Source organism: Bidens hawaiensis, unplaced genomic scaffold (assembly GCF_021521415.1).
Source record: "Bidens hawaiensis isolate Kalapana, Puna unplaced genomic scaffold, B.hawaiensis_p1.1 tig00021201_1, whole genome shotgun sequence".
NCBI lineage: Eukaryota > Viridiplantae > Streptophyta > Magnoliopsida > Asterales > Asteraceae > Bidens > Bidens hawaiensis.
In genome coordinates this window covers 152,890-180,054 of record NW_027493285.1, presented here as the reverse complement: position 1 = coordinate 180,054, position 27,165 = coordinate 152,890, and the positions used below count along the sequence as shown (strand labels likewise).

The 27,165-nt window shown below is 36.8% G+C and overlaps 3 protein-coding genes and 1 pseudogene across 4 annotated transcripts; 1 reads left to right on the top strand and 3 right to left on the bottom strand.

Moving 5' to 3' along the window:
• Positions 1–3,105: 3,105 nt before the first annotated feature.
• On the bottom strand, positions 3,106–6,582 carry LOC143563046 (uncharacterized). Its single transcript, XM_077050686.1, has 7 exons — positions 6,464–6,582; positions 4,658–4,910; positions 4,496–4,555; positions 4,322–4,443; positions 3,844–3,957; positions 3,642–3,753; positions 3,106–3,588 (listed from the first exon to the last, which is right to left on the bottom strand). The coding sequence occupies exons 1-7, from the start codon at positions 6,580–6,582 to the stop codon at positions 3,106–3,108; spliced, it is 1,263 nt and encodes a 420-aa protein (XP_076906801.1).
• Positions 6,583–8,210: 1,628 nt separating this feature from the next.
• On the bottom strand, positions 8,211–11,431 carry LOC143563045 (methylenetetrahydrofolate reductase (NADH) 1 pseudogene; annotated as a pseudogene). Its single transcript, XR_013140590.1, has 3 exons — positions 11,395–11,431; positions 8,978–9,313; positions 8,211–8,369 (listed from the first exon to the last, which is right to left on the bottom strand). The product of XR_013140590.1 is annotated as a methylenetetrahydrofolate reductase (NADH) 1 pseudogene (transcript).
• A 9,324-nt stretch (positions 11,432–20,755) lies between these two features.
• Positions 20,756–21,184, bottom strand: LOC143563044 (uncharacterized). The gene has a single exon (XM_077050685.1). The coding sequence runs from the start codon at positions 21,182–21,184 to the stop codon at positions 20,756–20,758; it is 429 nt and encodes a 142-aa protein (XP_076906800.1).
• Positions 21,185–23,314: 2,130 nt separating this feature from the next.
• Positions 23,315–24,869, top strand: LOC143563043 (WRKY transcription factor 22-like). The gene is made up of 3 exons (XM_077050684.1): positions 23,315–23,760; positions 23,953–24,063; positions 24,554–24,869. Exons 1-3 carry the CDS (start codon positions 23,315–23,317, stop codon positions 24,867–24,869), a joined length of 873 nt encoding a protein of 290 aa, XP_076906799.1.
• The last annotated feature ends 2,296 nt before the right edge of the window (positions 24,870–27,165 follow it).

Sequence of the window (27,165 nt, the reverse complement as noted above, 5' to 3'; positions counted from 1 at the left end):
GTGATGGATGGTGGGTGGTGGACGGTGGTGGTGATGGATGGTGGTGGTGGTGGCGGACGGTGGTGGTGATGGATGGTGGGTGGTGGACGGTGGTGGTGATGGATGGTGGGTGGTGGACGGTGATGGATGGTGGTGGTGGTGGCGGTGATGGATGGTGGTGGTGGTGGGTGATGGATGGTGGTGGTGGCGGTGATGGATGGTGGTGGTGGTGGCGGACGGTGGTGGTGATGGATGGTGGGTGGTGGACGGTGGTGGTGATGGATGGTGGGTGGTGGACGGTGGTGGTGGCGGTGGTGGGTGGTGGACGGTGGCGGCGGGGTACGGGGGTGGTGGTGGCGGCGTACGGTGGGTGGTGGTGTTGGCGGACGGTGGTAGGAGCAGTGGATGAGAGGGTGGCTGCAAAGGGAGAAGAGTAGGGTTTTTTTGTGAAGATGTTTTAAGCAAGATTTCCTTGCTTTTCTTTTAAGATGAAAGAAGATAACTTCAGATCTGTTTTAAGAAAAAAAACAAACAGTCTTCAAGGGTAATGTCTGCGCGCCTGCAGACATTAGCTCCCTTGAAGATGTTTGAAGAAAAAACAAACACCCCCTTAAGCTTTGGTTGCTATCACATGCTTACACTTTATACAACTAACTTGATTCTCTGCAAATACACAAAAGGATGGACCCCCTGATGTACAACACACATATCCCATAGTTATCAAAAAGCTGCAGGTACGTCTCATTCTAGAATTGTCCAATCGTCCATTTCTTCAAAATAATGTTGGCCTAAAATATTTCCAACCATTTTGAGTATCGGATTCCATTACCGTAACTAACTTGACGGAAATAGACTGAATTTGCGTAGACTCGTTATCTCAACGCCCTGGATGGACAACGTTCGCGTCATACCAACCGACATCACCTCATTGGTTCACCTCAATTTTTATAATTTTTTTGTTATATTTTTTGTTTTAGTTATGGTACAATAACGCCTGTAACCGAAACCGGCCAAATTCACATCGACTTACCATCTTCACGATTGTGGCTGGCAACGCTTAGGTTTACCACCGTCAAGTTTACCAACCTGCCTCGACACACCAACGCAACGCTTCTGGAAAATGACTAGTTAATCATAACTCACATAAAATTAAATACTTACTATTTTTCTTGGCATAACAAAATTATTATAAATGCAATTTAGTTCCAAGTTTCCAATGTTAAAACCAGTGTTTTAAAAACCGGTTCAAACCGGCAGGTTGAACTGGTTAAATCGGATTTCACACAGCAGTCCGTTATTTAAAGCCGTGTATTTTTGGCCGGTTTGCTAGAACATCGTACCGGCGGTTTTTTCTAAAATACCGGTTTCAACCGGCAAACCGGTTTTAAGTCCGAGAAATTTTTGATATTTGTGGCCCATATTTTATCAAAATTACTTTTAACCCAACAATTAACATCAAACGTGTAAACTTTAGGACTATTTTTTTAAATTTGAGTGCTTTTGAATTATTTTTTTAATATGAATTAACTTTTTTGGATTATTTTTTGTTATGGAATCATTTACTTTTAGGTTATTTTTTAAGTTGAATTGCATTTATATGAAATTATAAGGTAAACTATTCAACCGGTTGAACCTTCCGGTATAACCCGGTTCAACCAATTATACCATTTTTTAGCTTAATCCGAAAAACCGATTTTTAAAAGATTGGTTAAAACATGTTTAGATTTTACATGTTAGATGTTATAGTAACGTAGTGATTTGAGAATTGAAGTTATTTTATTCACAATGGAATTTATAATCTATAAATAGCTATATAATAACTCGACAATAATAAAAATAATTTCGAAAGATCAATACATATGTAAAACTAAAGTAAACTATAGAAATTCAAAAAACAGAGAAAAATTTTAAATGGTCAAAACTAATTCTATTGAGACTTGTAGTCAACTTTAATTAATGTACGCAGATTAGGGTGTTGGTAGAAAATAGAGTAAGGTATGGCTAGAAAAACACATTGTGTATTGTGTGATTACTTGAAAGTTGAAACACAACGAGTTCTAGGGGTATAAAATTTAAACTTCTTTTTACTAAACGTTATTTAAAAGACATAGAATGTGAAAATCATTGTTTTATACGTGGAATGTGTGCATTACGTGCTAGTTTAAATCTTTATGGATGCTGACGGAATTGGTTTTTATGGCATCATGAAAAGGGTGTTCGCAGTTTCTACATGATCATCGTTGAGCTACGATGGTTCATTGTAGTTCTATGACTAACAAGTAATGCCTGACATGGTGAAATCAAAGACCTTAGGTGAGTCAAGGCGCAAAGTGGTCGTATAACTTTTGTGGCATGTACGTACCAACATTGAACTATTAATGTGCTAGGCGATATATACATAGATGAATCAAGAAACCGAAAAGTAAAGCTTATTTCCGGATTTGTGAAGTGGACTTTGAACCACGATATTATTATGATGTAGTTCCAACCGTTTCGTCGGCCAAATGAAATTAAGAACAAGAAGACCAGATAGAAAACTAGAACAAAGTTTAGACTAATATCGTAAATTCATTCATGCCTAATTCAGAGGTGTGCTGAACCATTAAGAGGTTTTAATTTAGCAAGCCAAACACACCCATATCTGACCGAATCAGATATAAACTTCTTAAATCTTAATGGTCTGATTCAGACCCAAACAAACAACCCCTAAGATAATATTAGCGTTTATATATCAAACAATGGTTCTTGTATAATTATCTCAAAATAAGAAACATAATTGTTACAAGGTGAATGCTAAACAACAATTAAAACTTTGTAACCATTTCTAAAACTGTATATGCCAAAAACCATTTACTTGATAAAATCTACATCACGTTTTACTCACTAGTCATATTGACCTGTTTTACTGAAAAAGTGTTTGATCTGCGAGCTCCCCCGAGATTGCGAAACACTTGCTTTAGACTCATTCTTGTCACTGCTACCAGAAGATAATGATCCCTTAGAGTTCTGCTTGTATGTATTTGAAAAGGGTCAGCAAATAACCACACACAAAACAAGCATCACTTAAATATGAATGCAGAAGCAAATAAGATGAAAACCGAAAGCATACTAAAGTAAACCGTTCGTTTAACTGAGAAAACTTACAAACGAGAATGGAGTTTGAGATTTCAAAATTTTCATCGTACCACCTCTACTGTCAGGTCCAACAGAAATATGATCATCAGATGCTTGTGTTTGCATAAATGATGCATTAAACCCTTTACTTTGACTCTTTTTGCACCATTTTCCCAGGTGTCTTTGTGTTCCACCTGGACCGAGAAGTCCAGCTGTGAAACAAAAGTCTGTATCTTTATTATTAGGTGAATCATTTGATGAGGAATTAGGTGAAACCGAAACCTTCGGCACATCATCATCATCATCGATTAAAATGCAAGAACCAGCAGCATCTTTATTACTACTTTCGTTAATAACTTCACACGCTCTTAACCTCTTTGGTTTTCCAAGATGAATGCCGGGCTCCTTTATTGTATCCCGCGGTGTACATGCTGATGTGGGGTCCACTTCGCTTTCTTTCGTTTCCTTAGCTGTCTCCGTTTTTTTAATTTTTTTCTATAAAAAAGTTAGCACGATAAATCATCTATTAAACATAAGATTAGTTACACAAAAATGTTATGTATGGGTTTTACTTTTACCTTTAGTTTTTCAAGCTCTTTACGAGAACGGGCCTCGTTTCTCTCCAGAGTTTTGTACTTAACCATTAGTTCCTTATACAACCTATTAGAAAAACATGCAGCACCACATTATGGCCCTGTGTAAATATGTAAAAATAGCATATATGAAGGTTATAACGGTAATATAACTTACTCGTTACGGTGAACCAATGTCTTTGATAGAATGTCGACACTGTGCTTACTGTGGGTCTCGTCTAAAGAAGCAAGTTTGACAATTTCATTCTCTTTCAAGTCGAAATCAGAGACCCTGCAATAGTGCAAAATAAGACCTATAATTTAGAAGTGGCAATTACGACCCCTTTAATTATAAGAAACAGGTTTAATGGGTCAAACAAACTGAACGTTACTCGACTTGTATTTAAAATGCATACAACCATCCAAATTGGTTTATTCAAACATTTAGATTATTTATAGTACTTCTTTGTAGTTGTACTTAACGCATTATATACTTTATGAAATGTATATAAAGTATAAATTGGACAGATAGGTGTATGACCCAACCCAACCTAACCCATTTCGACACAAATGCAGTTATATTTAACACATTACATATTTTATAAAACTATGACACTTATGCATGTAATATCTAAACTAAGAACCAGATTACTTACAATCTGACTGCAGCAAGTTCTTTGGCTAAAGCAGTATTCGTCTCCTGCAACTTAATGCGCTCTGATTCTGATTTATTAAGTTCCTGCAACATACTTAATAGCAAGAATAACCTTAATCGTGTCTGAATTTGGATAACCAAGAGCTTTGTTTAAAATTAGCATTTTGATGATTGCCTGTGTTTTTGAGTTAAGTAAGCTATTGATTGTGTGTGTTTGCTGCTTGTACACGCAAAGCTACAGAACAAATATATCATAACCGTAATCAGATAAAAGTAGTCAACAAAATTATAGACAAATAAGAATAAATGGATTGTAATAGTTAGATAGTTAGATTACCTCATTATTCATGTTTTTGAGATCATTTTCTCGACGTTCTAAAGCTAAATTGAGCTCATTAATCTTTCCTTCAAGTCTCCTGACCTCTAACTTAAGTTCATTTGGATCTTCTTGAGTTTGCGGTTTCTGAGAGTTGTTTGAGTCACCAACTGACTGAAAATAGAGCCGACTCACATCAGATGCTGAACATGTTTGCTTGCAAATTGGACATTTTTTCTTCCCCTTTGAAAAAAACTCAAACGTTTCTTGTATGCTAGATTTTTGCCACCATTAGAAAAAATAATTGATAAATATAAAATTCGTAAACTATAACGTCTTGATGCAATCTTCAACAAAAAAGTAAATGACTCGTAGTCAATTTTACAGGGTAATTTGCAGTCACAACAAGCATTAGCAAGTAGTATATGTTATCATACAACATAACATAGGCACAATCAAGATCAAGAAAAGGGTTATTTGATAGTTCATCTAATTTAACAAATGATAGAGTGAACAGTAAATAAAAAATACACCAGTTACACCACGCATATGAATCATATGCAGAGAACTTGAAAGTCATTAGATAACAATTACAGCATTCTAAATTTGTTGATTTCAATTTCCATCAATATTACATATGCACAGATTACAGAACTGACAGGAAGTTGTAAAAATAGGATGTTGGCACCAATTAAACGGAAATTAGTAACTAATCGCCGGGCTTCTGATGCGATTTCACGTAATCGACCCCTAAAGGGATGAGCAATAACCGAACCGAAATAACCAAAAATCGGGTATTGCTTCTTTTTTTTTTTGAAGAAAAAGCAGGTAATTTATATTGACAAATAAAAGGATCCAATTACATAGAGAGGCAGGTAAGCGGGCAACAAGTTATGCACTACGGCCCCTACCCCCTTTTGAATAGCAAAACCGATCCTAGTGAAAACAAAGTTATCATTCTTCGGCGTCATTGAGTTACTGTGCACGACCCATTGAACTCTTTTCAGAAGTGTATTGAGCCGTATTGAACCATTCATATTTTCATACATTTCTAGGCTCTATACCTCCATTTCATGTTTTATAGTTTATACCACCATTTCATGTATTTAAACCCTAAACCTCCATTTCACGTATTTATCCATTTAGCGCAGTTCTAAGTCGAAAATCTAGCACAAATTTGATTTTGGTTAACTACCAAAAATTATCGAAAAATTAACCGAATAAACCAAACTGAACCGAAAACTGATTGGTTAATCCCCTACCTAAGATCGGTGATCAGTAAAAATGAATGAAAATCGGTCAAAAAAGGTTAATTTGATGATATGAAGTACAAATTCTTGATTGAATTCCAAAACCATATAACTTATAAGATCATGTTAAGTTAAAAAAAAGTAAAACCCAAGTGTCACCACCACTTGTGTAGTAAAAAGATATCATTTTGCATAAAAAGAAGAGAGACTAGGGTTTTTACAGATTAAGATACAAAAGTTCATTTTTACCGAATAGGGTCAGTTCTTAAACCAGTTTGATTATTTAAACTTTAAAGCTTGAAGTTTGAACCACTATGCGAACCTACGAGTTGGGTCGGTCTTGAAACCAGTTTAGCCCAACCGGGTTGATCGTTTTTGGTCCATCTCTGTCTAGAGACTACACTTCTACAATTCATCAATTATAGACTAGGGCTTTACAAAGTTGTTATCACAGATTATTCAATGAAAATAACTACCAATAAAAGGATTACTTTTTATGTATACCAAGTAAAAAAGATCGTAATAGATAAATTAATAATAATAATAATAATAATAGGATTAATAATGAGCTACACACCAGAGTTCATGGAAGTAATGGCCGCAGATTGAAATGACTTGAAGATCTTCAGCAATTGGTTTCAGATCATCATAGCAAATTGAACAAATGGCCTTGCCGCCGAATGAATCCATCGTCATCGTTCTACAAAACCCTAATACTCTCTTGATTTACATATATGTGTGTGTTAGGGTTTGAAGTTTGAAGTGAAACTGACGGAAATTGGGTGGCGGGAACTGGTAAGCAAGCGCCAACACAATTGTATTTGTCATTTCAATATTTCAGGTCAAATACAATCTAAACATCTTTATACACAAACAAATTAAAATTATTATTATTATTACTACCAACCTCTGCTCCTAAATATCTTTTAAAACTTGGGTGTCGCAAGGATCCTATTGTGTCACTTTTGTGGCATCTTAGCGGTGGAAAAGAATTTTTTTTCATTTTTTAGTGATTGTTTTTTTAGTTCTAATACAGCAACGAAAACCAACCGAATGTCGATTTTCTTTTTAGTTTCAGTACCGTAAAGAACATAACGGAAACCACCTGAATTTGCATAGACTAGTCGCCTAACGCCAGGGATCAACAACACTCGGGTTTTACCAACGCTTGAGTTTTAAAATTTGTTGTGATCATGTAACTCATGGTCTCATGTAGACAATTTGTCGGAAAATACGTATGGACTACGAACAAGCCCAAGCCCAACAAAGTAATCTAGTGAACCAGACCTCACCTGACCCAAAAGAGATAGGCAGTTCTAGATAGAGGTGCACAAATCGGGTTTATCAAAACCCGAAACCAGGTTCAGTTATTGATCGGGTATTGAAAAATCAGGTAGTGGCTATACCCGGGTTGGGTTCGGGTCTGGGTATTGTCTCTTAAAACCAGACCCTATGCATCGGGTCCGGGTCCGAGTATTTGAATACCCTATTTTCGGGTATTGAAAAAAAAACCTTTTTTGGGGTATAAATTGGATTTTTAAGGGGTTGCACTTTTTTGGAATATTTTTCGATATATGAAAAACCCGGTTCCGATTTCGGGTATTACTGGGTACAAATTGGGTTTGGTTCCGGATAGGGTTTTGGTAATAAAATGCATATCCTATCTGTATCCTACGGGTAAGGTCGGGTACGATTTGGGTACTAAAAACTCAGGTATAGGTTCTGGGTTTTTTTCGGGTTCGTGTTTTTTTGTACACCCCTAGTTCTAGTGGTGCAAATACTAGTTAACCGGTTTTTGGAATATCGATGACTAACCATAATTGGTTACTAGTCAAAATCGGTTATTGCCAATAATCTGTTACGATTCTAACCGGTTTTGAGTCAAGGACCCCTAACCTATGTAACCGATTTAGTTCGGTTATTAACCGGCTAACTAATAATAATCAATTGAAAATAATCTTATCAACACTAACCCTGAATCTATGTTCAGTTAACCAGTTTCCATGTAAAATTCTCTAACCAGTACCTAACCATCGTTAGTATCATTTAGCAACAGGTTTCTATGTAAACTTCCCTAACCAGTACCTAACCATCGGTTAGTATCGCTTAGTTTCCGATTTTTTCTATACTGGTTATTAACTAGTTTTGATTAACAGGTTACAATTTACACCTCTAGTTGGGTACATCATGCATTGATGCTTATACTAATGCAACCAAACACGGGCTCATATGGTCATCGGAAATAAATAAATCGGTTGCTTAAGCACACGTAATTTGCGCAACGGATGTGTGGCAGCATTACAAATACAAAAAGACGTGAAAATAGCAAACTGTAAGCGCAAGACCATCGTTTCTCTATAGAGATCCATTAGAACAAACGCGGATCATGATCACACGGTTTACAAGTCCTTGAACACTTTGAACAAGTCACTGTTTATGTAGTCATTATCAACCAAACTAACCAAGTAGTAAGTGTTCTGCACCTGTTAATCAATAACAAAATAATAATCAAATTAAGCTCATCTAAACAGGTCATATAAAATCTAAAAACAGATTTTTACATATTTCCCCAAGCCAAAAAATCAATTATATATTTATCCATTTCTTTAAAATTTAACTTATTGAATGACTATTTTACCCTTTTTTTACCAAAAATTTTTTTAGTTATTTCCCTTTTCCTAAAACATAAATATAATATGTTTATCCATTTTATTAAATTTGACTTACTGCATGACAATTTGCCTAATTACCCATATTTTTACTAAAGGACTTACTGACGTCAGACACGTTAACCTACGCCAGTTACGCCTCAGGTGCCCATTACTCGTCCAACACTAGTAACTTGACGTGTAATTGTCGTCAGATGCGTTACCAGCATAGCCGGCATGGAACACGTACTAAAAGTCCTTTCGTAAAAATGAGAAACATAGTAATTTTAATAAAATGGATAAAATATGTTGTAATATATATGTTTTAGGAACGGGAAATATGTTAAAATCCTTTTGTAGAAGGGTAAAATAGTTATTTAACAAGTTAATTTTAATGAAATAAATAAATATAAATGCCTCTAAAAACTATATTGAAAACAAACCTCTTGAAGAAGTGATCTTGAAGAATCATCTTGAGGGTACAACTGGGCCCACCCTCTTGACCAGATTTCAAAGGCCTCATCTTTCCATATTAAGAAGCTTGACGGGTCAACGACAGTTGGTTGAATGATTTCTTTAGCTGGAAACACACCCCATGTAAACTGCATTCACATCATTTTTGCCCACATTTGATATTAAGTTTCCTTCTTTATTCACTGCTATGTATGTGAGTGAAGGGTACGCCTTCGATCTCTCCACTAGAGCGTTTAACTTTTCACTAGAGCAGAAGAATTCTATATATGCTTTCTGGTAAACGTACCCGCCCGCGAGGCCCCATCCTTCAAAGCCAAAAACATCATTTATTGTTACAAACAAATAAATACAATATGCCAGTTTTATATCTAAGGCCGTGTGTACTGGGCGGCAATTCCCGGCGATTTTGGGTGGTAGTCAAGAGGAACACCCCCGCCCCCCGCGCGATAAGAGGGAAGGGGGACGACGTAATTTTGTTGCCGTTCTGTGTTTGAAAATAATATTATTTTAATTCTTTTGTGTATACACCACTACACCCCTAAAACAAAAATCCCCCTTTGCTGACTGGGCGACACATCATCAACCCATAGATATGTCTATTTTTATAAACCTATTTCGATCATCCATAAAACTTTTTAGAGGTTTATAAACCTTAAATAAAAGCTCTCAAAACTAAAATCCTTTTAACTTATAGGATAGAAGAAATATAACAAGAAATTAGAAAAACTTATATGAACATCTTCAAGATCTTAGGCATCTTCATGCCACATAAGCATGAAACACATACTCACTGTGGTTGATAAAAAAAGTGGGACTCTTGATAAAGTTTGAACCTTTCCTTGAACATGTTGAATGAGTTAAATTACATTAATATCTTTATACTGGTTTTTTTAATATATTTCATACGTTAAATATTTATGAATATTCAAGCAAAACAGTAGTGTTTTTAATTTTGGATAGTTGCAAGAAGGACCTTTTAGTTGCAACAAAAAAAATTGTACCTAAGGTTGACCAAGAACAGGTTCTCAACTCCTTCCTCTGTTTTTGGCGGGAAGAATTCGAATGAGAATACGGGTTTTCCGCCCGACCCGAATGACGTGGACTCCAGGATCTTGTTGATTACCTTCATTTTTGTGAGTGAATTTAGTATGCAGATGGAGGGTACATCAAATTTGGTGGATCTGTTGATTGATTTATAGTGTGAAGAGAGTGTGTGTTTGGCTCCTTAATGTTTTGAGAGTATGTTAAACAAGTCCTTTTACTTTGTTGTAACCGTAAACGAGTGAAGTTGTTCGTGAGGTACGTGAGAACTAGGCAGTCAATCTCGGTGGTATCTCGGTTATCGGTTCTCATGTGAAATATCAGTCAAAATAGTGATCAGAATATCGGCGATATTGACCGATATTTCACCGATATTCCCAATATAAGTGTTTTAAGTCTTAATTTTCAACTTTTAATCTTTAATGTTGGTGCTTTGAGTTTTAATCAGTTCCTACTTGCTACAATTATTAGTGTTTTGCAAGTTACAAAAGGATAATGTGTTAATATATAAGAGTATATTGAATTGCTAGTGTAGTAGTGTTAAAGTGCTATATATATAAATTCTGTATGATATTAAAATTACCGATATCTCAAATATCGATCCTCGGCCGTCTGATATATTTCCGCATTAACTACTTAGCTTGAGAATGTCTTACTAAGATTGATTCGAGACGGGTTTAATTGAGTTTGAACTGAGCATAAAAAATAAGTTTATTTAATAAACAAGTTAGGCATGAGTCTAGGTTTTACTTATCGAATTTGAGTTTCACTTATTGAGTATACTATATAGGTCCTTACACTTTGTTTAAGTTGGTTACATCGTTTAGAGGGTTGTGCTTCGGGTGTAAACGAGGCTGGTCGTGAGGTAGTTGGGAATGTCTTACTAAAAGATTGATTCGATATGGGTTTAATGAGCTTGAGATTGAGCATGAAAATAAGTTTACTTAATAAACAAGCCAGGACTGGGTATAAGTTAAGTTATCGAGTATACTAGATAGGTCTTTACACTTTGTTTAAGTTGGTTATATTATTTTAAAGGGTTTTGCTTCGGGTGTAAACAAGTGAAGTTTTTCATGAGGTGCTTGAGAATGTCGTACTAAAAGTTTGTTTCAAGACGGGTTTAAATGAGTTTGATATTGAGCATGAAAATAAGTTTACTTAATAAATGGACCCGAGTCTAAGCTTCACTTATTTAGATTGAGTTGAATATCGCATCACGTGTGTTTAAATTGGAGAACCATCACTTTTTGGTAGGGATGAAATGTTTAATTCCGTACCGGTACCGGTATTTAATGCAAAAGTCGGGAAATAGCGGTATCGTACCGAATCCCACTGGCATCAATACCGGATTTGCTCATCCCTATTGTTTGGAATGCATCCATCGCAGACTAACGATTTTTCAAAGTTGATGCCTCTTAGGTGAACGAAAGAAAATCAATTAAGGAACCAATGCTTTGAATTAAAAAACCGAGGTTGTATAGTGCTCTCCAAGTAGTGGCGGATCTGTGGAAACGTTAATGGCTACCTCTCAACCTATGCTAGATACGTCCAACTCCAAAATCATATTAATGTGTAGAATTACCAAAATCAGTATTAATAATAAGATATAACCGAGCGTGATTTCTTCGCCAGGGTCCGGTCTTTGATTGTTGTTTTTATGCCAAAGTCGGTCTCAGAACGGGTCAGGTTTTGCTTGGTTCGGTTTGCGTAAAGCCCTTTGCTAAGCCCTAGCTAGGTGATACATTATAGTGTTTAAAAATTTTAAAATACTATATTCAATGACATATTTATATATTTATTAATAAATACAATTTGTGTAAATATAGTATACTTAGTGATGTTATACTAAATTTTGGTAATGACTTGTCCGTATGTAACTTATTATGTATACATATCAGTTTTCCTACCGACACATTGTGATTTTGAGGAAAACTTGTATATTATAAACATAAGGGGGGCTAAAATTAAATTAAAGTTTAGCCAACAGCCTCACCAACCGTGTCTCACCACTCACCAGCCCCAAGATATCAGCCATCGGACCACTAATTGGAATATTGGATTGAAAGGATAAACCTAGTGGGAGTGTCAAATTTGGTTGACTTGACTTTTATTATAAGTTTTTAATGATATGTTTTTTCATAAAAGTAACTTGATTGAATTATAATACAATATAGATAACAAACATATTTATTTGTTAATTTATAGACGAAAATAACACTTGTAAAATAACTACATAAGAATCTATAAATTCTGTAATAATGGTTTCTTACATATTATATGTAGAAATAAATAAAAAAAAATAGTTTTTTAGAAGTTACAGTAGGGTTTCAAAAGATGACACGTTCCCTTCAATTGTTTTTTACATGTGAGGAAAGTATCAAGAATTGTTATATCTTTTGATTGTTGTTTTGGGGTGTTCATGGTTTGGTTTGAAACCATAAAATCATTCGAACCGATCATTGGTTTGGTTTCACGGTTGGTTTTTTTCTTAGCTTGTGGTCGGTCGGTTTCAAAATTTTCAAACCGTAGTGAACGGTTTGTTTATGGTTTACACAAAAAACCGGTCGTATAAAACCGAACCGTTAGATTTAAAATTTTTAAAAATACATTATATTAGATATGATGGTATTGTACATCACACTTAAGTACAATTGAATAAAGGCTACTTTATCTAAAGTAAATTGGTTAAGTGGACCAAACCGTCGGTAGTGGTTCGGTTTGGTTTGGTTTTAAATTTCAACGGTTCGGTTTCGGTTTTTAATAATGAAAAACCGATACTAACGGTTTGGTTACGGTTTGACCTAAAAACCGGTCAAACCGGACCGTGAACACCCCTATTGTAGTATATTCATAATAGAAAACAGACTATAAAAGACTGATAAAACAACTCGAATTGTCATGCGTATCATTACAAAGTTTTGACGTACCACTAAGAGCGAATAATGAGAAACGTGTTATTAAGTGAATTACAAATTGAAGATTTTGAAGTGTGTTAAAAGAACATTATATCATTATGATAGTCAAACCATGCTCGTGACTCGATAATTTACTTCCTATTTTACACCTTAATCACCTTACCAAAATATTGTTTTTAGTTGATTGGCTGAGATTATAGCATCTAATAGTCAATAATATACTACTATTTATGATTAGTTTAGTAGCTATGTTAGACGTTTCTAATCTATATAAAAGTTTACGTGGTCATAAACTGGGCTATAACACTCGTATAAACAAAACAATAATCTAGTATTAAAATTATTTTGAAAATCATTTAGCTTAAGCAATAGTTATTATTACTGATCTTAAATTAATACCACCGTTTCGTGATCCGTGGACACCATGTAACTATGTAAGTATGTAGAGGTGCATAAAATACCCGGTTCCTACCCGTACCCCGACCGGTATAGGCTTTCTCCTCGGGGTCGTACCCGGAATCGAAAACGACCCAAACTCACCGGAACCGGAGCTGGAAATGCCCGGTTAAAACCATGCCCGACCCTACCCAAAACCCGAAAAAATCTGGAATACCAAGTCAAATACCTGAATATACGCAGAACTGGTTCCTACCGACCCGGTTTATGCACGTCTAAAGTAGAGGTGCACACAGAAACTGGTTAACCGGTTTCTAACCGGTTCGTACCCGAAAGTTTAACTGGTTACTACTAACCGGTGCAATCCTAACCGGTTACTAACTGGTCCAATCCTAACCGGTTACAAACCGATCCTAAGTTCCTAACTGCCGGTTAGTAACCGGTTTATATTATTGATTTCAAAACCGGTTACAAACCGGTTAACCGAACCGTTTAACCGATTCTTTTATTATTATTTTATTAAAAATGGGTCTTTAATCGGTGGGTGACGGGTGTGGTGGCGGTGGGCGGTGGAGTGGTGGTGGGTGTAGGAGATGAGTGAAGATGTAAGTGGGTTTTATGTAAGTGGGTGTTTGAAATTAAGTTAAATGGGTTTTGAGATTAAAGTAAGTGGGTTTTGATATAAAAATGTTAATATAAAAATACCATCCTTCCTAGCCTTCTTAGGAAAATCAAAATTTTTATTTGAACCTAACCCATGAATAAATAATAATCCAAGTATCCAACCATGATAAAGTACGAACAAGAAATGATTAGACCGAGTTAAGACACTTAAGAAATTAACTTAAGAATTTATAGACAAAGCTGGAAAATCGGTTAATTTATATTCCGGCAAAACTGAGAGAACAAAATGATTGACCAACTTGGTGCATGATCGCGTAACCATGTAATCGTAAGATTGTTTTGTCTAACATCTTGTTTTAAAGGTGATAGCCTGTAGAACGAGAATAATGGGATGAAGAAAATGACTACTTTTAAGAGTCGATAACCATACATTTCCATGTGAAAAATATTTGGAGTGTCGTTTTCAAATAAAAGAATTTGAAAGAAGAAATTGACTAGTAGATACGAAAAGGCCCCTCATGAATTAGAGGAAAATGACCACAAGATGATTAATGGATTTATCATTAATTTATCATATTCATATATGAATAAACGGTCACCTTTTTTTCTAGGGGTTTTCTACAATCATCCCTATTTTTGTTAAAAAAAACCAACTAACACGCAGCGTAATCGCGTATAGCGGCTCTATACGCGGCGTATTAGTGGGTGTTTCTAGAAAACTCAACCAATTTTGTCTTATTATGTTTTTTTCCTTTTTTTTCTTTGTTTTCTTTTATTTTGTTATTATTATTGTTATTTATTATTATTATTATTCGAAATCGTTTGGTAAAGTTCGGTCAAAACAATTAACACATATATACACCAAAACCAGTGTTATATAGATAAAGTATACAAATAAAAGTAAATACAATAAATAAAACATAAAAATCTACATGAAGGGCCCGAAGTCAAAGATGTCGTCGGTGGCCCTAAACACCACGTCGCCAACGTTGTCGTCGTCCTCTACCCTGCGCCTGGCCCCCGAACCCTCACCGGCGGCATCCACGTCGTCGCCCCGTCCGCGTCTCACGTCTGACGTGCTCGCCTCGTAGTCAAAATTGGGAGGGGGTGGCGGGGGCACGGTGTGGTGCTGTCCAGACTGCATAGCTGCCAGACAGCCAACCATCCAGCTGATTTGGCGCCCCATCTACTCCATCCGCTGCCCTTGTCACAGCACCTCCTGATCGCGCAGAGGCCGGCTCTCAACGGCCCGCAACCTGGCATCGGTGGCGGGATCCAGACGCACCGAGAGATATGTGCGCGGAACGTGCTGCGGCGGCGCCTAATAACAAAACAATAAAAATACGTTTAATAAGCAGACAAATTAAAAGAAACAGTAAAACGATAATATATTAAAAAGTACCTGATGTGCGCCTGGATCCTCATGTCCGTCACCACCGTCGTTTGAATCCCCGTCAGCCCCCTCCCTCGCGTCGACAGGCTCATCAAAGATATGCACCTCCGGTGATGCGAGCGGGGGAGGCTGGACTAAAGGCACCGAGACGTAAGGGGCACGTGCCCCGCCCCGGTCACCAGTCGGTCGTACTGGCCGTTGTGCCCGTTGAACGAAAGCACAATGTGCATGCTGCCGCAACGACCGCGGTCCATCGGGCGCGGATGGATCGAGGGGTAACCAGGGCGTCCACCAGGGCTCCATGGCACAGAGAGATCGCAAGCTAGGTGACGTACCCGCCACCCATCAAGGACCCTCGTGGCTGTCTGTGGTAGTATGTGGCAAAATAGTCTGCAAACCCCCTAGCGAGGTTGCAATGCGTGCCAGTCAGCAGACATCTTGTCACACCCTCAAAATCCACTAACGGAGTTTTACCGTCAGAGGGTGTGAACTAACAGGATCGGAATCATCAGTTATAATCAAACCATAAAAACGTTTAAATGAAAATAAGTGCGGAAGCGTAAAACCATAGAAACAATGTTACGTCACGCAGGACGATTTAAAACCAATGATAACAGTTAAAAGTAAGTTTGCATAGTTAAAAGTTTTTCAAGCAATGCATGTTCCTAAACCGCGCGTCCGCCTCGGCTACCTGAGAATAACATACTAAAAGTGTCAACACAAGGTTGGTGAGTTCACAAGTTATATAAAAATAAATCGTTTAGCGTTTGCGTTCAGCGTTTTGCGTTACAGCGTTACAGCGTTTTGCGTTACAGCGTTTTGCGTTACAGATGGTGTTATGTCAATTATATATCTATAGGTAGCTAGCCTATAAAGCAAGTATTACTAAGTGTTTGACACCGAAGCTGACTCGTTTATTAAGTGCCTTGTCACCAGGTCATCCAGACCATGGTACGTGTTAGCCAAAATTACACCCGCTCGACCTCCAGTCGAGTTTAGCGTTGGGTGGGGTTTGTCAAACCCAGTAGTACTACTCAACAGTGACTCGCTATTCTAAATATTAACCGGTTCGATGTGTAGGACTTCAAATGTTTCGTTTGCCACTTAGCCTTTACAAGTGATATATAATTTATAACAAAATCTTAAATGCGTTGTGGAGTATGTTATCTCCCCCAAGTGAAAAGCGTTTGAAAACAGTTTAAAGAGGGGAAAGTGAAACTCACTGTTTGCGAAGAATTTCCCAAATTAAATCACCAAGATGCGCGTCACCGAAAAACTCTCTCTAGCGTTCTAAAACAATAAAGAGATTTTTCTAAGTGTCGGAATATTATCGAGTCTCTAGACCCGGCACATAATACCTATGCACATAACATGTTTCGTGTTTCGTTTGTGAATCGTATGTGACTTTAACAAGGGTATTTGTGATACATTACATATGCAAGCAATCATATACGTGTCATGTATTCATAAAGTACATCACTAGCAGTTACTCCCCGTAAGGGCAATTTGGTCAAATCATTACAATCAATTAGCTATTATTCCCCGCAAGGGCATTTTGGTCAAAACACGACAATTAATTTGCAATCATTCCCCTCAGGGGCAATTTGGTCAAAACACAACAATAAATTAGCAAGTATCATGTTTCATGCATTTTCACAAAACTCAGCAGCTAGTTTCACCGAGACAGAAATCCTACTTGAAAGATTGTACTATTCCACCGATCATAGCATCTCAATTAATTTACCAAAAATCATCACAGAAGCATATATGTCTTAGGTTTCCATAACATATTTAATTATATTTTTTTATTCCACATAATTTTCTCACAATCATCAAATCATTACAGCAAACTCATAACAGTCAAATTCATGCGCAACAGAATGTTATTTGCAATTCCCGTAAAAATCCAATAAATGCAAGACCACTTGGGTTAGGTTCCTAACTCAATAAGTCAACTTCCAGAAGTGGAACCAACCCAATTGGTCTCGTAGTTCATGAGATATAACATTTACAACACAACCTAACAGCAGGTCTAACAGCTCAGCTTTGCACAACGTTTTTGTAAAATCATAAAAGTTAACTTCTACTTGTCCAAAAATTACAAGTTTATACTTTATAGAAACTAGACTCAACCTAGTTTACTGTAGTACCAATAATCTCAACCAATTTTCACGTTTACACTTCGTTACAGTCACTTAAACATCATATACACATTCTGTCCAGAAACTGTTTGCATCCAAACTCAATATATTAACAACCTATGAACTATCATGCATTCATATAACACTCTAGACTCCATAAACACCATCCATGCACATCAATTACCCATTACATACATGATTAGGGTTTTTGTTTGAACTCAAACCATAGACACAACAATTAACATGCAACAACATTCAATCTAGTTATCAAATCATTATCCAATCAACAACAAATCACATTAACTATACATACATGAAATCGGTCAAGCTAGGGTTTTCAATTAACCCATTAAACATCAAAATCAAGTAACAAGGATGTAAAGGATGATCAATTATACCTTCCTAGCACCTAGTTCTTCAATCAAAAACTTGAATTGAGGGTTGTAGGTGTGTGTATAGTGGACGGCAGCCAAGGAGCAAGGGGAGGGGGTTTGCGATCGGAAGTAGGAAGAAAGAATAATAATAGTTAGAGTTAATTGTTAAGGATATATTTATAGAAAACTATGTTACACTTTGGCCCCTCCACTTCCAAGTATTACTTTTTCCTAGCTTAAACTAACTTAGTTCTTGTTTCTTGTCTAGCATTACATACAATATAAGCAAGTAACTCATATGTTAACACCTAATTATCACATAATTATTATGTTGACGTTTTTCGTTTATTCATCAACCATTTGCGTCAACTCGTTTGCGTTTCGGTGCAAATCCCGAAAGACTACACATGTAGTAAGTGTTAAGCGCATTTAAACCCTAGTTTAAATGTAATGAAGTGTGTGTTATAGATTCAGTGATCTTAAGTTTGAATTGACGGAGTTGAGTTAACGGAGTTAACCTGAAATTGACGATTGTCACACATCTAAAAAAAAACAGGTCGCGGAGGCTACAGTGCTCTGCGCCCTGATTGCGACCCGCGATGGACGTCGCAATCAGCCTGTGTAGGTACCTGTGTAATATAATATAATAACAATAATAACAATATAATAATAATATAATATAAAATAATAATATATTATAATATAATATAATATAATATATTATAATATATTATATTATACAATACATTTTAAGAACGTACCTATGCAGCGGGTCCATAATAGCCGAGACCTTGGCCTTGGTGTCCAAGGCCCTATCCCCAAACGGATGGTCGCTGACGGCCATCCACCATACCCGCAGGTCGTCGTCTGGCATATGGTGGATGCTCAACGTGTATATCGAGAGGCGTACCTCCTACTCTGTGTATAAGCCCAGAGCCACCGCGAACTCCTCCATGGAGAGGTGGACGTCCTGCCCCAACATGCGGAAGGAAACCTCCGAACGCTCTTATGTGTCAGTGTCTGGCTCCCTCATCTGAATCTCTGGCATACTCGATGCACGCGGCCTAATATAATATAATATAATATAATATAATATAATATAATATAATATAATATAATATAATATAATATAATATAATATAATATAATATAATATAACTTGGAGTAAACATACCTAACGTGTATCGTGGAGTAAACCTCTAATGTCAACTCTCGGTGCGCTGGTAGAGCCATACTGAAGCACCGGCTCCAAGGCGTACAGTCTGCGCTGGTGAGCGCCGCAGGACTCCAAAAACGGGCAACAGATGACCGTGTTGTTAAACGGGGTCATCCGTCGTAGGTGCCTATATCGTATGTCGTAGTCGTTATCCTCCAGGAACTGCAAATGTGGGTACTCGACCAACACGCCGTCACCCACTATGGCCCCCGGCCCCGCCTCTGCTCCTGCTCAAGCTCCATTTCAATCTTATCGCCCTCAAACTATAACAATAATAATAATAAATAAACAACAAGAATAATAATGAATATTAATAATTATGACAACAAATAATAATAAACAATAATAATAATAATTAATAATAATAACAACAACAATAATAATAAATAATATTAATAATAATAATAACAAATAATAAATTAAAAATATAAATATATATCAGAGGCGGCGTATAGGGCTATACGCCATCATCATCCCAACAACAACATCATCATCATCATCATCATCATCATCATCAATATAATATTAGAAACTTACTTCCATGTCGTGTCGGTGTGTCGGTCAAATCTCCTAAGCTAGTGTGGTGTCCTGTCGGTGTCGGTCTAATAGAGGCTCGTGTTTGGATGCTCGGATGCTCAGAAGTGGGAGTTTGAAATTTGAAAACAATAACAATAATGGGGCAGAAGTAAGTGCACGGATTTGGTGTCCGCAGCTGTTCGAATAGACCAGGGGTAGTTTAGTCTTTACACATAATGTATAAAGGCTCATTCGCTAAGGTTGTTTAGCGAATAAGGCCTGATTCGTTAAAGATTAGGCTATTCGTTAATGTAAGAGCTCATTCGTTAAGGTATACCCATTCGCTAAGGGTGTTTAGTGAATTGGCTTTGGAAAGACCTTATTCGTTAACCTTGTTAACGAATGAGAGGTCTCATTCGTTACTACAAGTCTAACGAATGAGCCCAGCCTATAAATAGGCCTTCCATGGTGTTATTGCATAGAGATCTGTGCCATAACTTATTCGTATACCGTTACCATGCCGTATTAACTCTAGATCCTTAATGTATTCATCCTCCATGTAATGTATCGATCCTTTAACGTATTGAATGAACATGAGTAAACGTATCGATTTGCGACTAGGTCTTGGCTCGTAATAACGTATTTACAGCAGACGCGATGTTATATGGGGTTTAATACGCCGCGTATGAGCTATACGCAGTGTATTAGGCCTATTATTTATTAATATTATTTATTTATTACTAGTATTTATTATTTTTATTTGGGAAAATTGACAGCATAGGAGGAGAAAAACATTGTTATTTGTATTATTGTCAAACAAATTTCAATGTATGTGTGTGTCTATCTATATATATACATTGATACATTGTCTTGTATCAATGTGTGCGCGTGTGTGTGTGTGTGTTTATATATATACGTTGATACAAAATGCTATGACGACGAGGATTCTAGAGGTATCGCAAGGCCTGTCTTTAACCAAGCCTGGCGTATCTAGCTGTAGTCGTTCAAACGTCGTTCGTACCATGTTTTCTATTCGAGCGCTGCTGGTTCAGCGTTTCTTTCCCAATTACGGTCCGGCGTCGGCATTGGAAAATCCCCTTCCAGTTTGATATATATCAAGTGATCACCTCCCTAGTTAGCGATGCCTATAACCACTGGATTCGGAATCAAGTCAGGACCGAGTCTCAACGGAAAGTAACATTCGGCGTCATTGTCGTGTAGGTTGACTAACACACACCCGTATGTTTCAGCAACCACGTGCCCGTGAGCGGGTACGCCGAACCAATGACTCGGCAGCGCCGGTTTAACCGTGTAGAAGTATGTAAGGCTGGAACGAACCCTATCACACAAACCATCATCCTCTCTCTTTAACATCGCCCTCCACCACCCTTTGTTCGTTTCCATCTCGTTCTGCATTCCACGCCTAACATCCTGCCAGTGTTTCTCATGCCTCCCCAAACCCACGGCGATTGCTCGGAAACCGTAGTTACCGTTTGGGCGTACATCTTTGATGTCTGAGACAAACGGCTGTGCCCAACTGGGAATGAGGCTCTTAAACATTTCTATCACCGGTACTTGCGCTGGCAAGACCATTAAAGGAAACCCGATGTGAGCTCCCGTAGGTTTCGATGTTCTAGTTCGCATGCCCGGAATTTTAAACCGCGACGATAACTGGGACAACGAACGAGGCAGCGAGGAGGGGGTGGGGGTTTCTTGGCTGGGCCCTTGTGACAATGAGGGGGTGTAGGAGCTGTGTTTGGGGAGATCTGGAGCGGGGGTGTATGAGTTGTGCCTCGGGGGATCTGGGTTTTTAGGACGCCCGCTCTCGGGCTCCTTTTTTTTAGATCTCCCTGAAAAAGCAGATATGATCTTGGAGAAAAAACTTTTCTTTTGATTAAGATCCTTTATGGACGAAAGCGTATCTCTGATGTCCCGTGGACCTGCTTCATAGTATGGCTCTTTGTTCTACGGATAGGCTAGATCAAAATTAAGCTCCTATAGAACGGGTTCGCATCCTTTATTGGGATACATGTGTTGTTAACTATGTATCCATCAATCCGACATGCACACGGCAACCCCGAAGACGAAAACAAATGGTGGTCGCATGAAGCGCCGCCGTCACTCATCTTGTGTATAAACTGATACTCGTTCACAAGTAGCTTCAGAGTGTGAATCGACACCCTGTTTAGTAGCTTTTTAACCAGGTGTGCTGTCGATGTTCGTCCATGACCTTGGAACGGGAGTCTTGAAATGATCGACCGATTTCTTTCATCTGCCCGTTAACCATTTTAACAATAATGGTACCACTTAGAACCATTTTAACCAAGTCGTATGTAATTCTAAGTTGACACTTAACAAGCATTAGATGGTATTTACCTTCAATAGGCAACAAGATTATAACTATCCAATAGATTATTTGTGTGATTTATCAGTCATATTCATTTCCTTATATTTTTCAAGAACAACGATAATAAATAACAGAAAAAAGAAAACTTAGCCTGACGCTAGCATGAGTATAGGTAACAACATAGAAAATAAACGAGTATCCCTATATTTAATTGAGTTAAATGAATAAAGTTTGATTTCCTCCGTCTTTAAATGGGAGCAAGTATCCCTTCTACGAACCGATGAACATCTAGCCTTTTGGATCATCATGCAAAATTAGAGCACGTCTCGGCTTGTTTCGACTATAGTGAACAATGTGACATTTTGTAAGAAGATAAGGCCCATCTTGTTAACCTGGTGTGTGTAAAAACCGCTCAACGAACATAACAATCTCAAATAGCGTCTGAGAACTCACAACTAAGATAGTGTGATCAACCTTCTCATCAACCAAATCACAGGTGCAACAAGTGGAATATAAAACCGAAACGCCTCAACTCCTAAGATTCACTGAAAGTGGAATCTCGTTTTGCGTTATTGGCACACAAAGTAATCAATGCTAAACAAAACCTAATTAATCCACTTAAAAACGACAAGATTTAGTCATAGATTGCTTATCATAATGGTTTTCATCAGCAAATCACCGAGAATATTCATACGTCATATCTAATCCTAATCCATGAGTCAATTTGATAAACGTAAGGTGATGACGCATTCCAGCCCTTGTTCAAACATAACCAATTATTTAATGACATCCTTTTTCGGCTTACACTTCTAGCTCCACGAAAGTCACAACCCTAATTCCTCATCATCTTTGATAAAACTCTTTTAAGTGACCAAACAACTTTTTATCGAACAATAGTATCCAGTACAATACACTCATCCTTAAGTGTAACGCAGTATCCATCTACCATGACTGCCCCTATACTATATTATATATATTATAGAAATAAAATCAGATAAATACAAATGATTTGAGACAAACTTATCAAATTCTCTAAGCAGTGATATAAGATGATTATTATATTACAACAAATGTTAAATGTAATGTTTGAAAAGTGTAGCAATCTTTATATAAAATATTGGGCTGACTTGGCATAAACTTGAAAGCAAAAAACATGAAGCCTTTGGATATGCTGCCGGCTGCCCTTCTCTCTCTCTCTCTCTCTCTCCCTCTCTCTATATATATATATTATAAAACCATTCCCTTTTCCATTTCAACCTCAAAATCTCTCACCAACATTCACTCTCTCTCTAAAAAGTCAACGCATTGTTTCTCTCACTAAAAACTACAAAAAAAGTCAACCCATGGAGGGTGATTGGGATTTACATGCAGTGGTCAGAGCCTTTTATCCCACCACTTCTTCATCCTCTTCCTCCACCGCCGCCCCCATCACCACCACCGTCACCCCCACCGCCGACGCCGGAGCAAGTTTTTCATGGCCTAAAAATGAAAACATTATTCGGTTTGACTTTTTTCCAAATCCATTTCTAACAAGAAATGAATCAAATGTTAATAGTATTGAACAACGTTTGAATGTTCTAAACTACCCCCTTCAGTTTCCGAATGTACCAAAACCACCTCTACCTTTTCAAAATTTGCCATTCTCACCCCTCTCTGTTATTGGAGGCTTACAAGATCCACCTCTTAACTACCATCACCATCAGCAAAAGCAAGTTAACGGAAAACAACAATCTTTTGGTGTGCCTAGATGTACAACTTCTAATGCACAAAGTGCAAGGTCCAAGAAAAGGTAAAAGTAGTAAAAAATAAAAAAATAAAATAAAAAACACATTTTTTTTCTTGACATTTTCTCTCTGGGTGTTTTGTTAAATCTGGAGTTATAACTATAATTATAATTGTGACAAAAAATTAAATGATTACATAGGATTTATTTATTATTAATTTAAACAAATATTTATTTGTTTGATTTATTGTTTTACAGAAAGAATCAAACGAAGGTGGTTTTTCAGGTGCCTGCCGATAAAGTATCCTCTGATGCATGGTGTTGGAGAAAATATGGTCAAAAACCCATCAAAGGCTCTCCATACCCAAGGTTGTAATTTTATATTTTTATTTATTTTTTATTTGGTTAAATACCCTTGTTTACACTGGATGAATAAATGCATATTAAATAGTTAGTTGCCTTTTCAAAAACAAAAAAAACTAATTTAAAAATGATAAAAAGATATTTTGAGATATGATAACTCAAAGTGTGACGGTGAGATGATAATCAATTTTCATTTTAAACTTAATTTGTTCATATAGAATTTTTTTTTTTTTTTTTTTTTTTTTGTGATTTTTTAAATTTATATACTAAAAATGTCTGAATATAGTCACGTGTTTATTAGTTAAAAATATTGCAAGTTTATGATAAAAATAATTCTTCTCCATCTAATAAGTGTTTTGTTATAAACTATCGAAATGTGTATTTTTTTTTCATTTATTACAAATTAAATGATTGTTTTAAATATCTTGAATTCTTATTTATTTAATTAATAATATTGTTTTTTTTTATTTTTAATTTTTAATGTTTTGATGAACAGAGGATACTACAAATGTAGCACATTGAAGGAGTGTTTAGCCCGAAAGCAAATGGAGCGAAACAAATCCGACCCGAATATGTTCACCGTCACCTACACCGGTGAACACAACCACCAGGCTCCAACTCGCCGGAATTCTTTAGCCGGAAGTACCCGAACCAAGCCCACTTCATCTCCGGCGGCTTCTCAGGCGGCCGAAAAGACCAATGACAACACCACCGAAGACGAAACCTTTGATTCGATGATTGATGATGACTTTTTTGAAGGGTTGGATGAGCTTGTCAGTCCGGTCACCGGAGGTGTTTTTCCGGTGGCATGAGGAAGTTGACTTTTTTATATGACGTGTGCATGATGGATGTGTGCGTCACTTGTTGCTAACTTTTATATGTTTTTTTTATTCTTTTACTTTTTTTAGGATGAGAGAGAAAATAGAGTAAAAATAGGGAAAAAAAAAAAGAAAAAAAGGAAGATGTCCCTTGTTAGTTAAAAGCTGTGTATGGTAGACCTTTTTTTTTAATTAAATAAGAAAACCTTCATTAAACCGCTAGCGAGATAGTCGGAAAAACCGAGAAGTAGAAAAGGCTTACACCGATCATGTTGTAAAATAGTAATTAAAGGAGAGCGGTTGTTGATCCAAAGACTTAATGTTGTTCAAAGTTTTGCTTAAGTTCGCCGATTTGTTTTCAAAGATAACTTAATTTCTTGATTTTCAAATACATAACAAGTCGTGAGGATAATCTTGTTAAACGCCTTTTTTCTTTTGATGTCCAAAGTTGCTAGACTCGTGCACCATAATTAAGAAGGTTCCACACCAAGAAAGCAAAGATTGAGGGAACTCGCTCATGGATTGCCAAATCATATTAACAAAATGACGCGAGACTGTGAGATGCTCGCTCGATTCTTCTTCCTCTCCACGTAACCTACCGGGCCCACATTCGTTTTTCTTTTGGTTAGGCAAATGGGTATCAAATCCTTTGTGGGATGAAGAATATTGTCCGGTAACAATGAACTTTTGTACATAGTAGAAGAGTATAATTCTCCATTATATATAATAGAAGAGTCTTGAACAAAAAGATTTTGATTGATATACTTTATGCAAGAAGCATGTATATAATATTTTTATAACTTCTTTATGTATATCATAGTTATTTGTGGTATTTATGTCATTTCGCATTAACTTAAGTGATAAAACTGAACAGTGTTACAGTTTGTAAACAATTAGAGACCATATTGTAATTTTAAAAATATGGGAACCAAACCTGTAATCTATGTAAATCACATAGATCATGCAAGTAACTAGCTCATTATTTTATTCATGTAAGCTTAGAAAAATGTTAAGACTTTGTGAAGCTTAAGGTGTAATAAACAAGAGTGAATTTTGTAAGAAACAAAGAGGTTTCATTTGCGTGGTGAATTGAGAAACCTCCATATTATTTTGCTACACCAAAGATTTACACCTTTACCAACAATGCAAAATTATTGAAACCGACTTGTGTCGAAATCTAAAAAACCACAAAAGTAAATAACATTAAAGGTGCCAATGTTGTTCAGTTTTATAGGTTCAGTGTGATACCTGTACTCAGTTAAAAAAAATTAGCTATGCTAATTTACAATACAAAACTTGCATATTGTAAATTACCGAACAGAATTCCGTTTTCAATATTCATATTATAGTTTTTTAATACAAACAATATTAACAACTTTAAAGTAATTGCCTAAAAATATTATTTAGTAAACATAAGCATAAGATATAACAAAAATAAATGTTCAATATTAATCGTCTTTGGGTAGTTAAAGTGTGCAACTATATTCTTGTGAAGTCACCGGTGCAAGCATGTGCAAAAGAATATTCACGACAAAGATCATGAGGTCAGGCCGATACTGAAAATGCCGAAGCTAATACCAGAACAATATTGTACTGCACAAATTATAGCATATCACATGTGACTATGTTCATTATAACATATCCTTTTATTCCCTTCACCCCTTCACATTCAAGTTTCATTTAACACAATTAATTCATAATCTTTTGCATAGATCATCATGTAACCATCGTTCACATAATCTCGTATGAATGCACGACACAAGTGGGGATGACAAACGAACCTAAACCAACAGAAAAACCCGAAACCCAAAGCCTTTGTGACGTGTAACTGGATCAGGCATATTTTTTCATATGCATGAGTGAAGAAACACTAAGTGAACCCTGAGCAGATTATAGATAATCTGGGGGTTAAGTAATGTTTCCCACGAAGATGAGGTCTGGCAGAGAAGGTTGTTCTTCAGGTGACCTGCAAAACAGACACCGTAAGCTCGTCACTGAGAAGGGGGGGGGGGGTTCCTCCTTGTGACCACCCTCCGGCGTGAGAATCAGACTAGATTGCTCTGAATATAAGTGTATATTAAGAGATTGCTAGATAAGAATGAGATATCAGATGATGTCCTTACCATTCCAAGGTGTTGGAGTATTTATAGCCGAAGGTAGGTTCTTTAGAAGGTACAGCCGGCTGAATAGTATTCCTGTTCTACCAACAGTGGACTATGCACAGGCCATGCTGGTTGGTGGATAGGTTACGGCCGACAGTAACAAGGTCGGCTGTATACTGTTCCTTTAC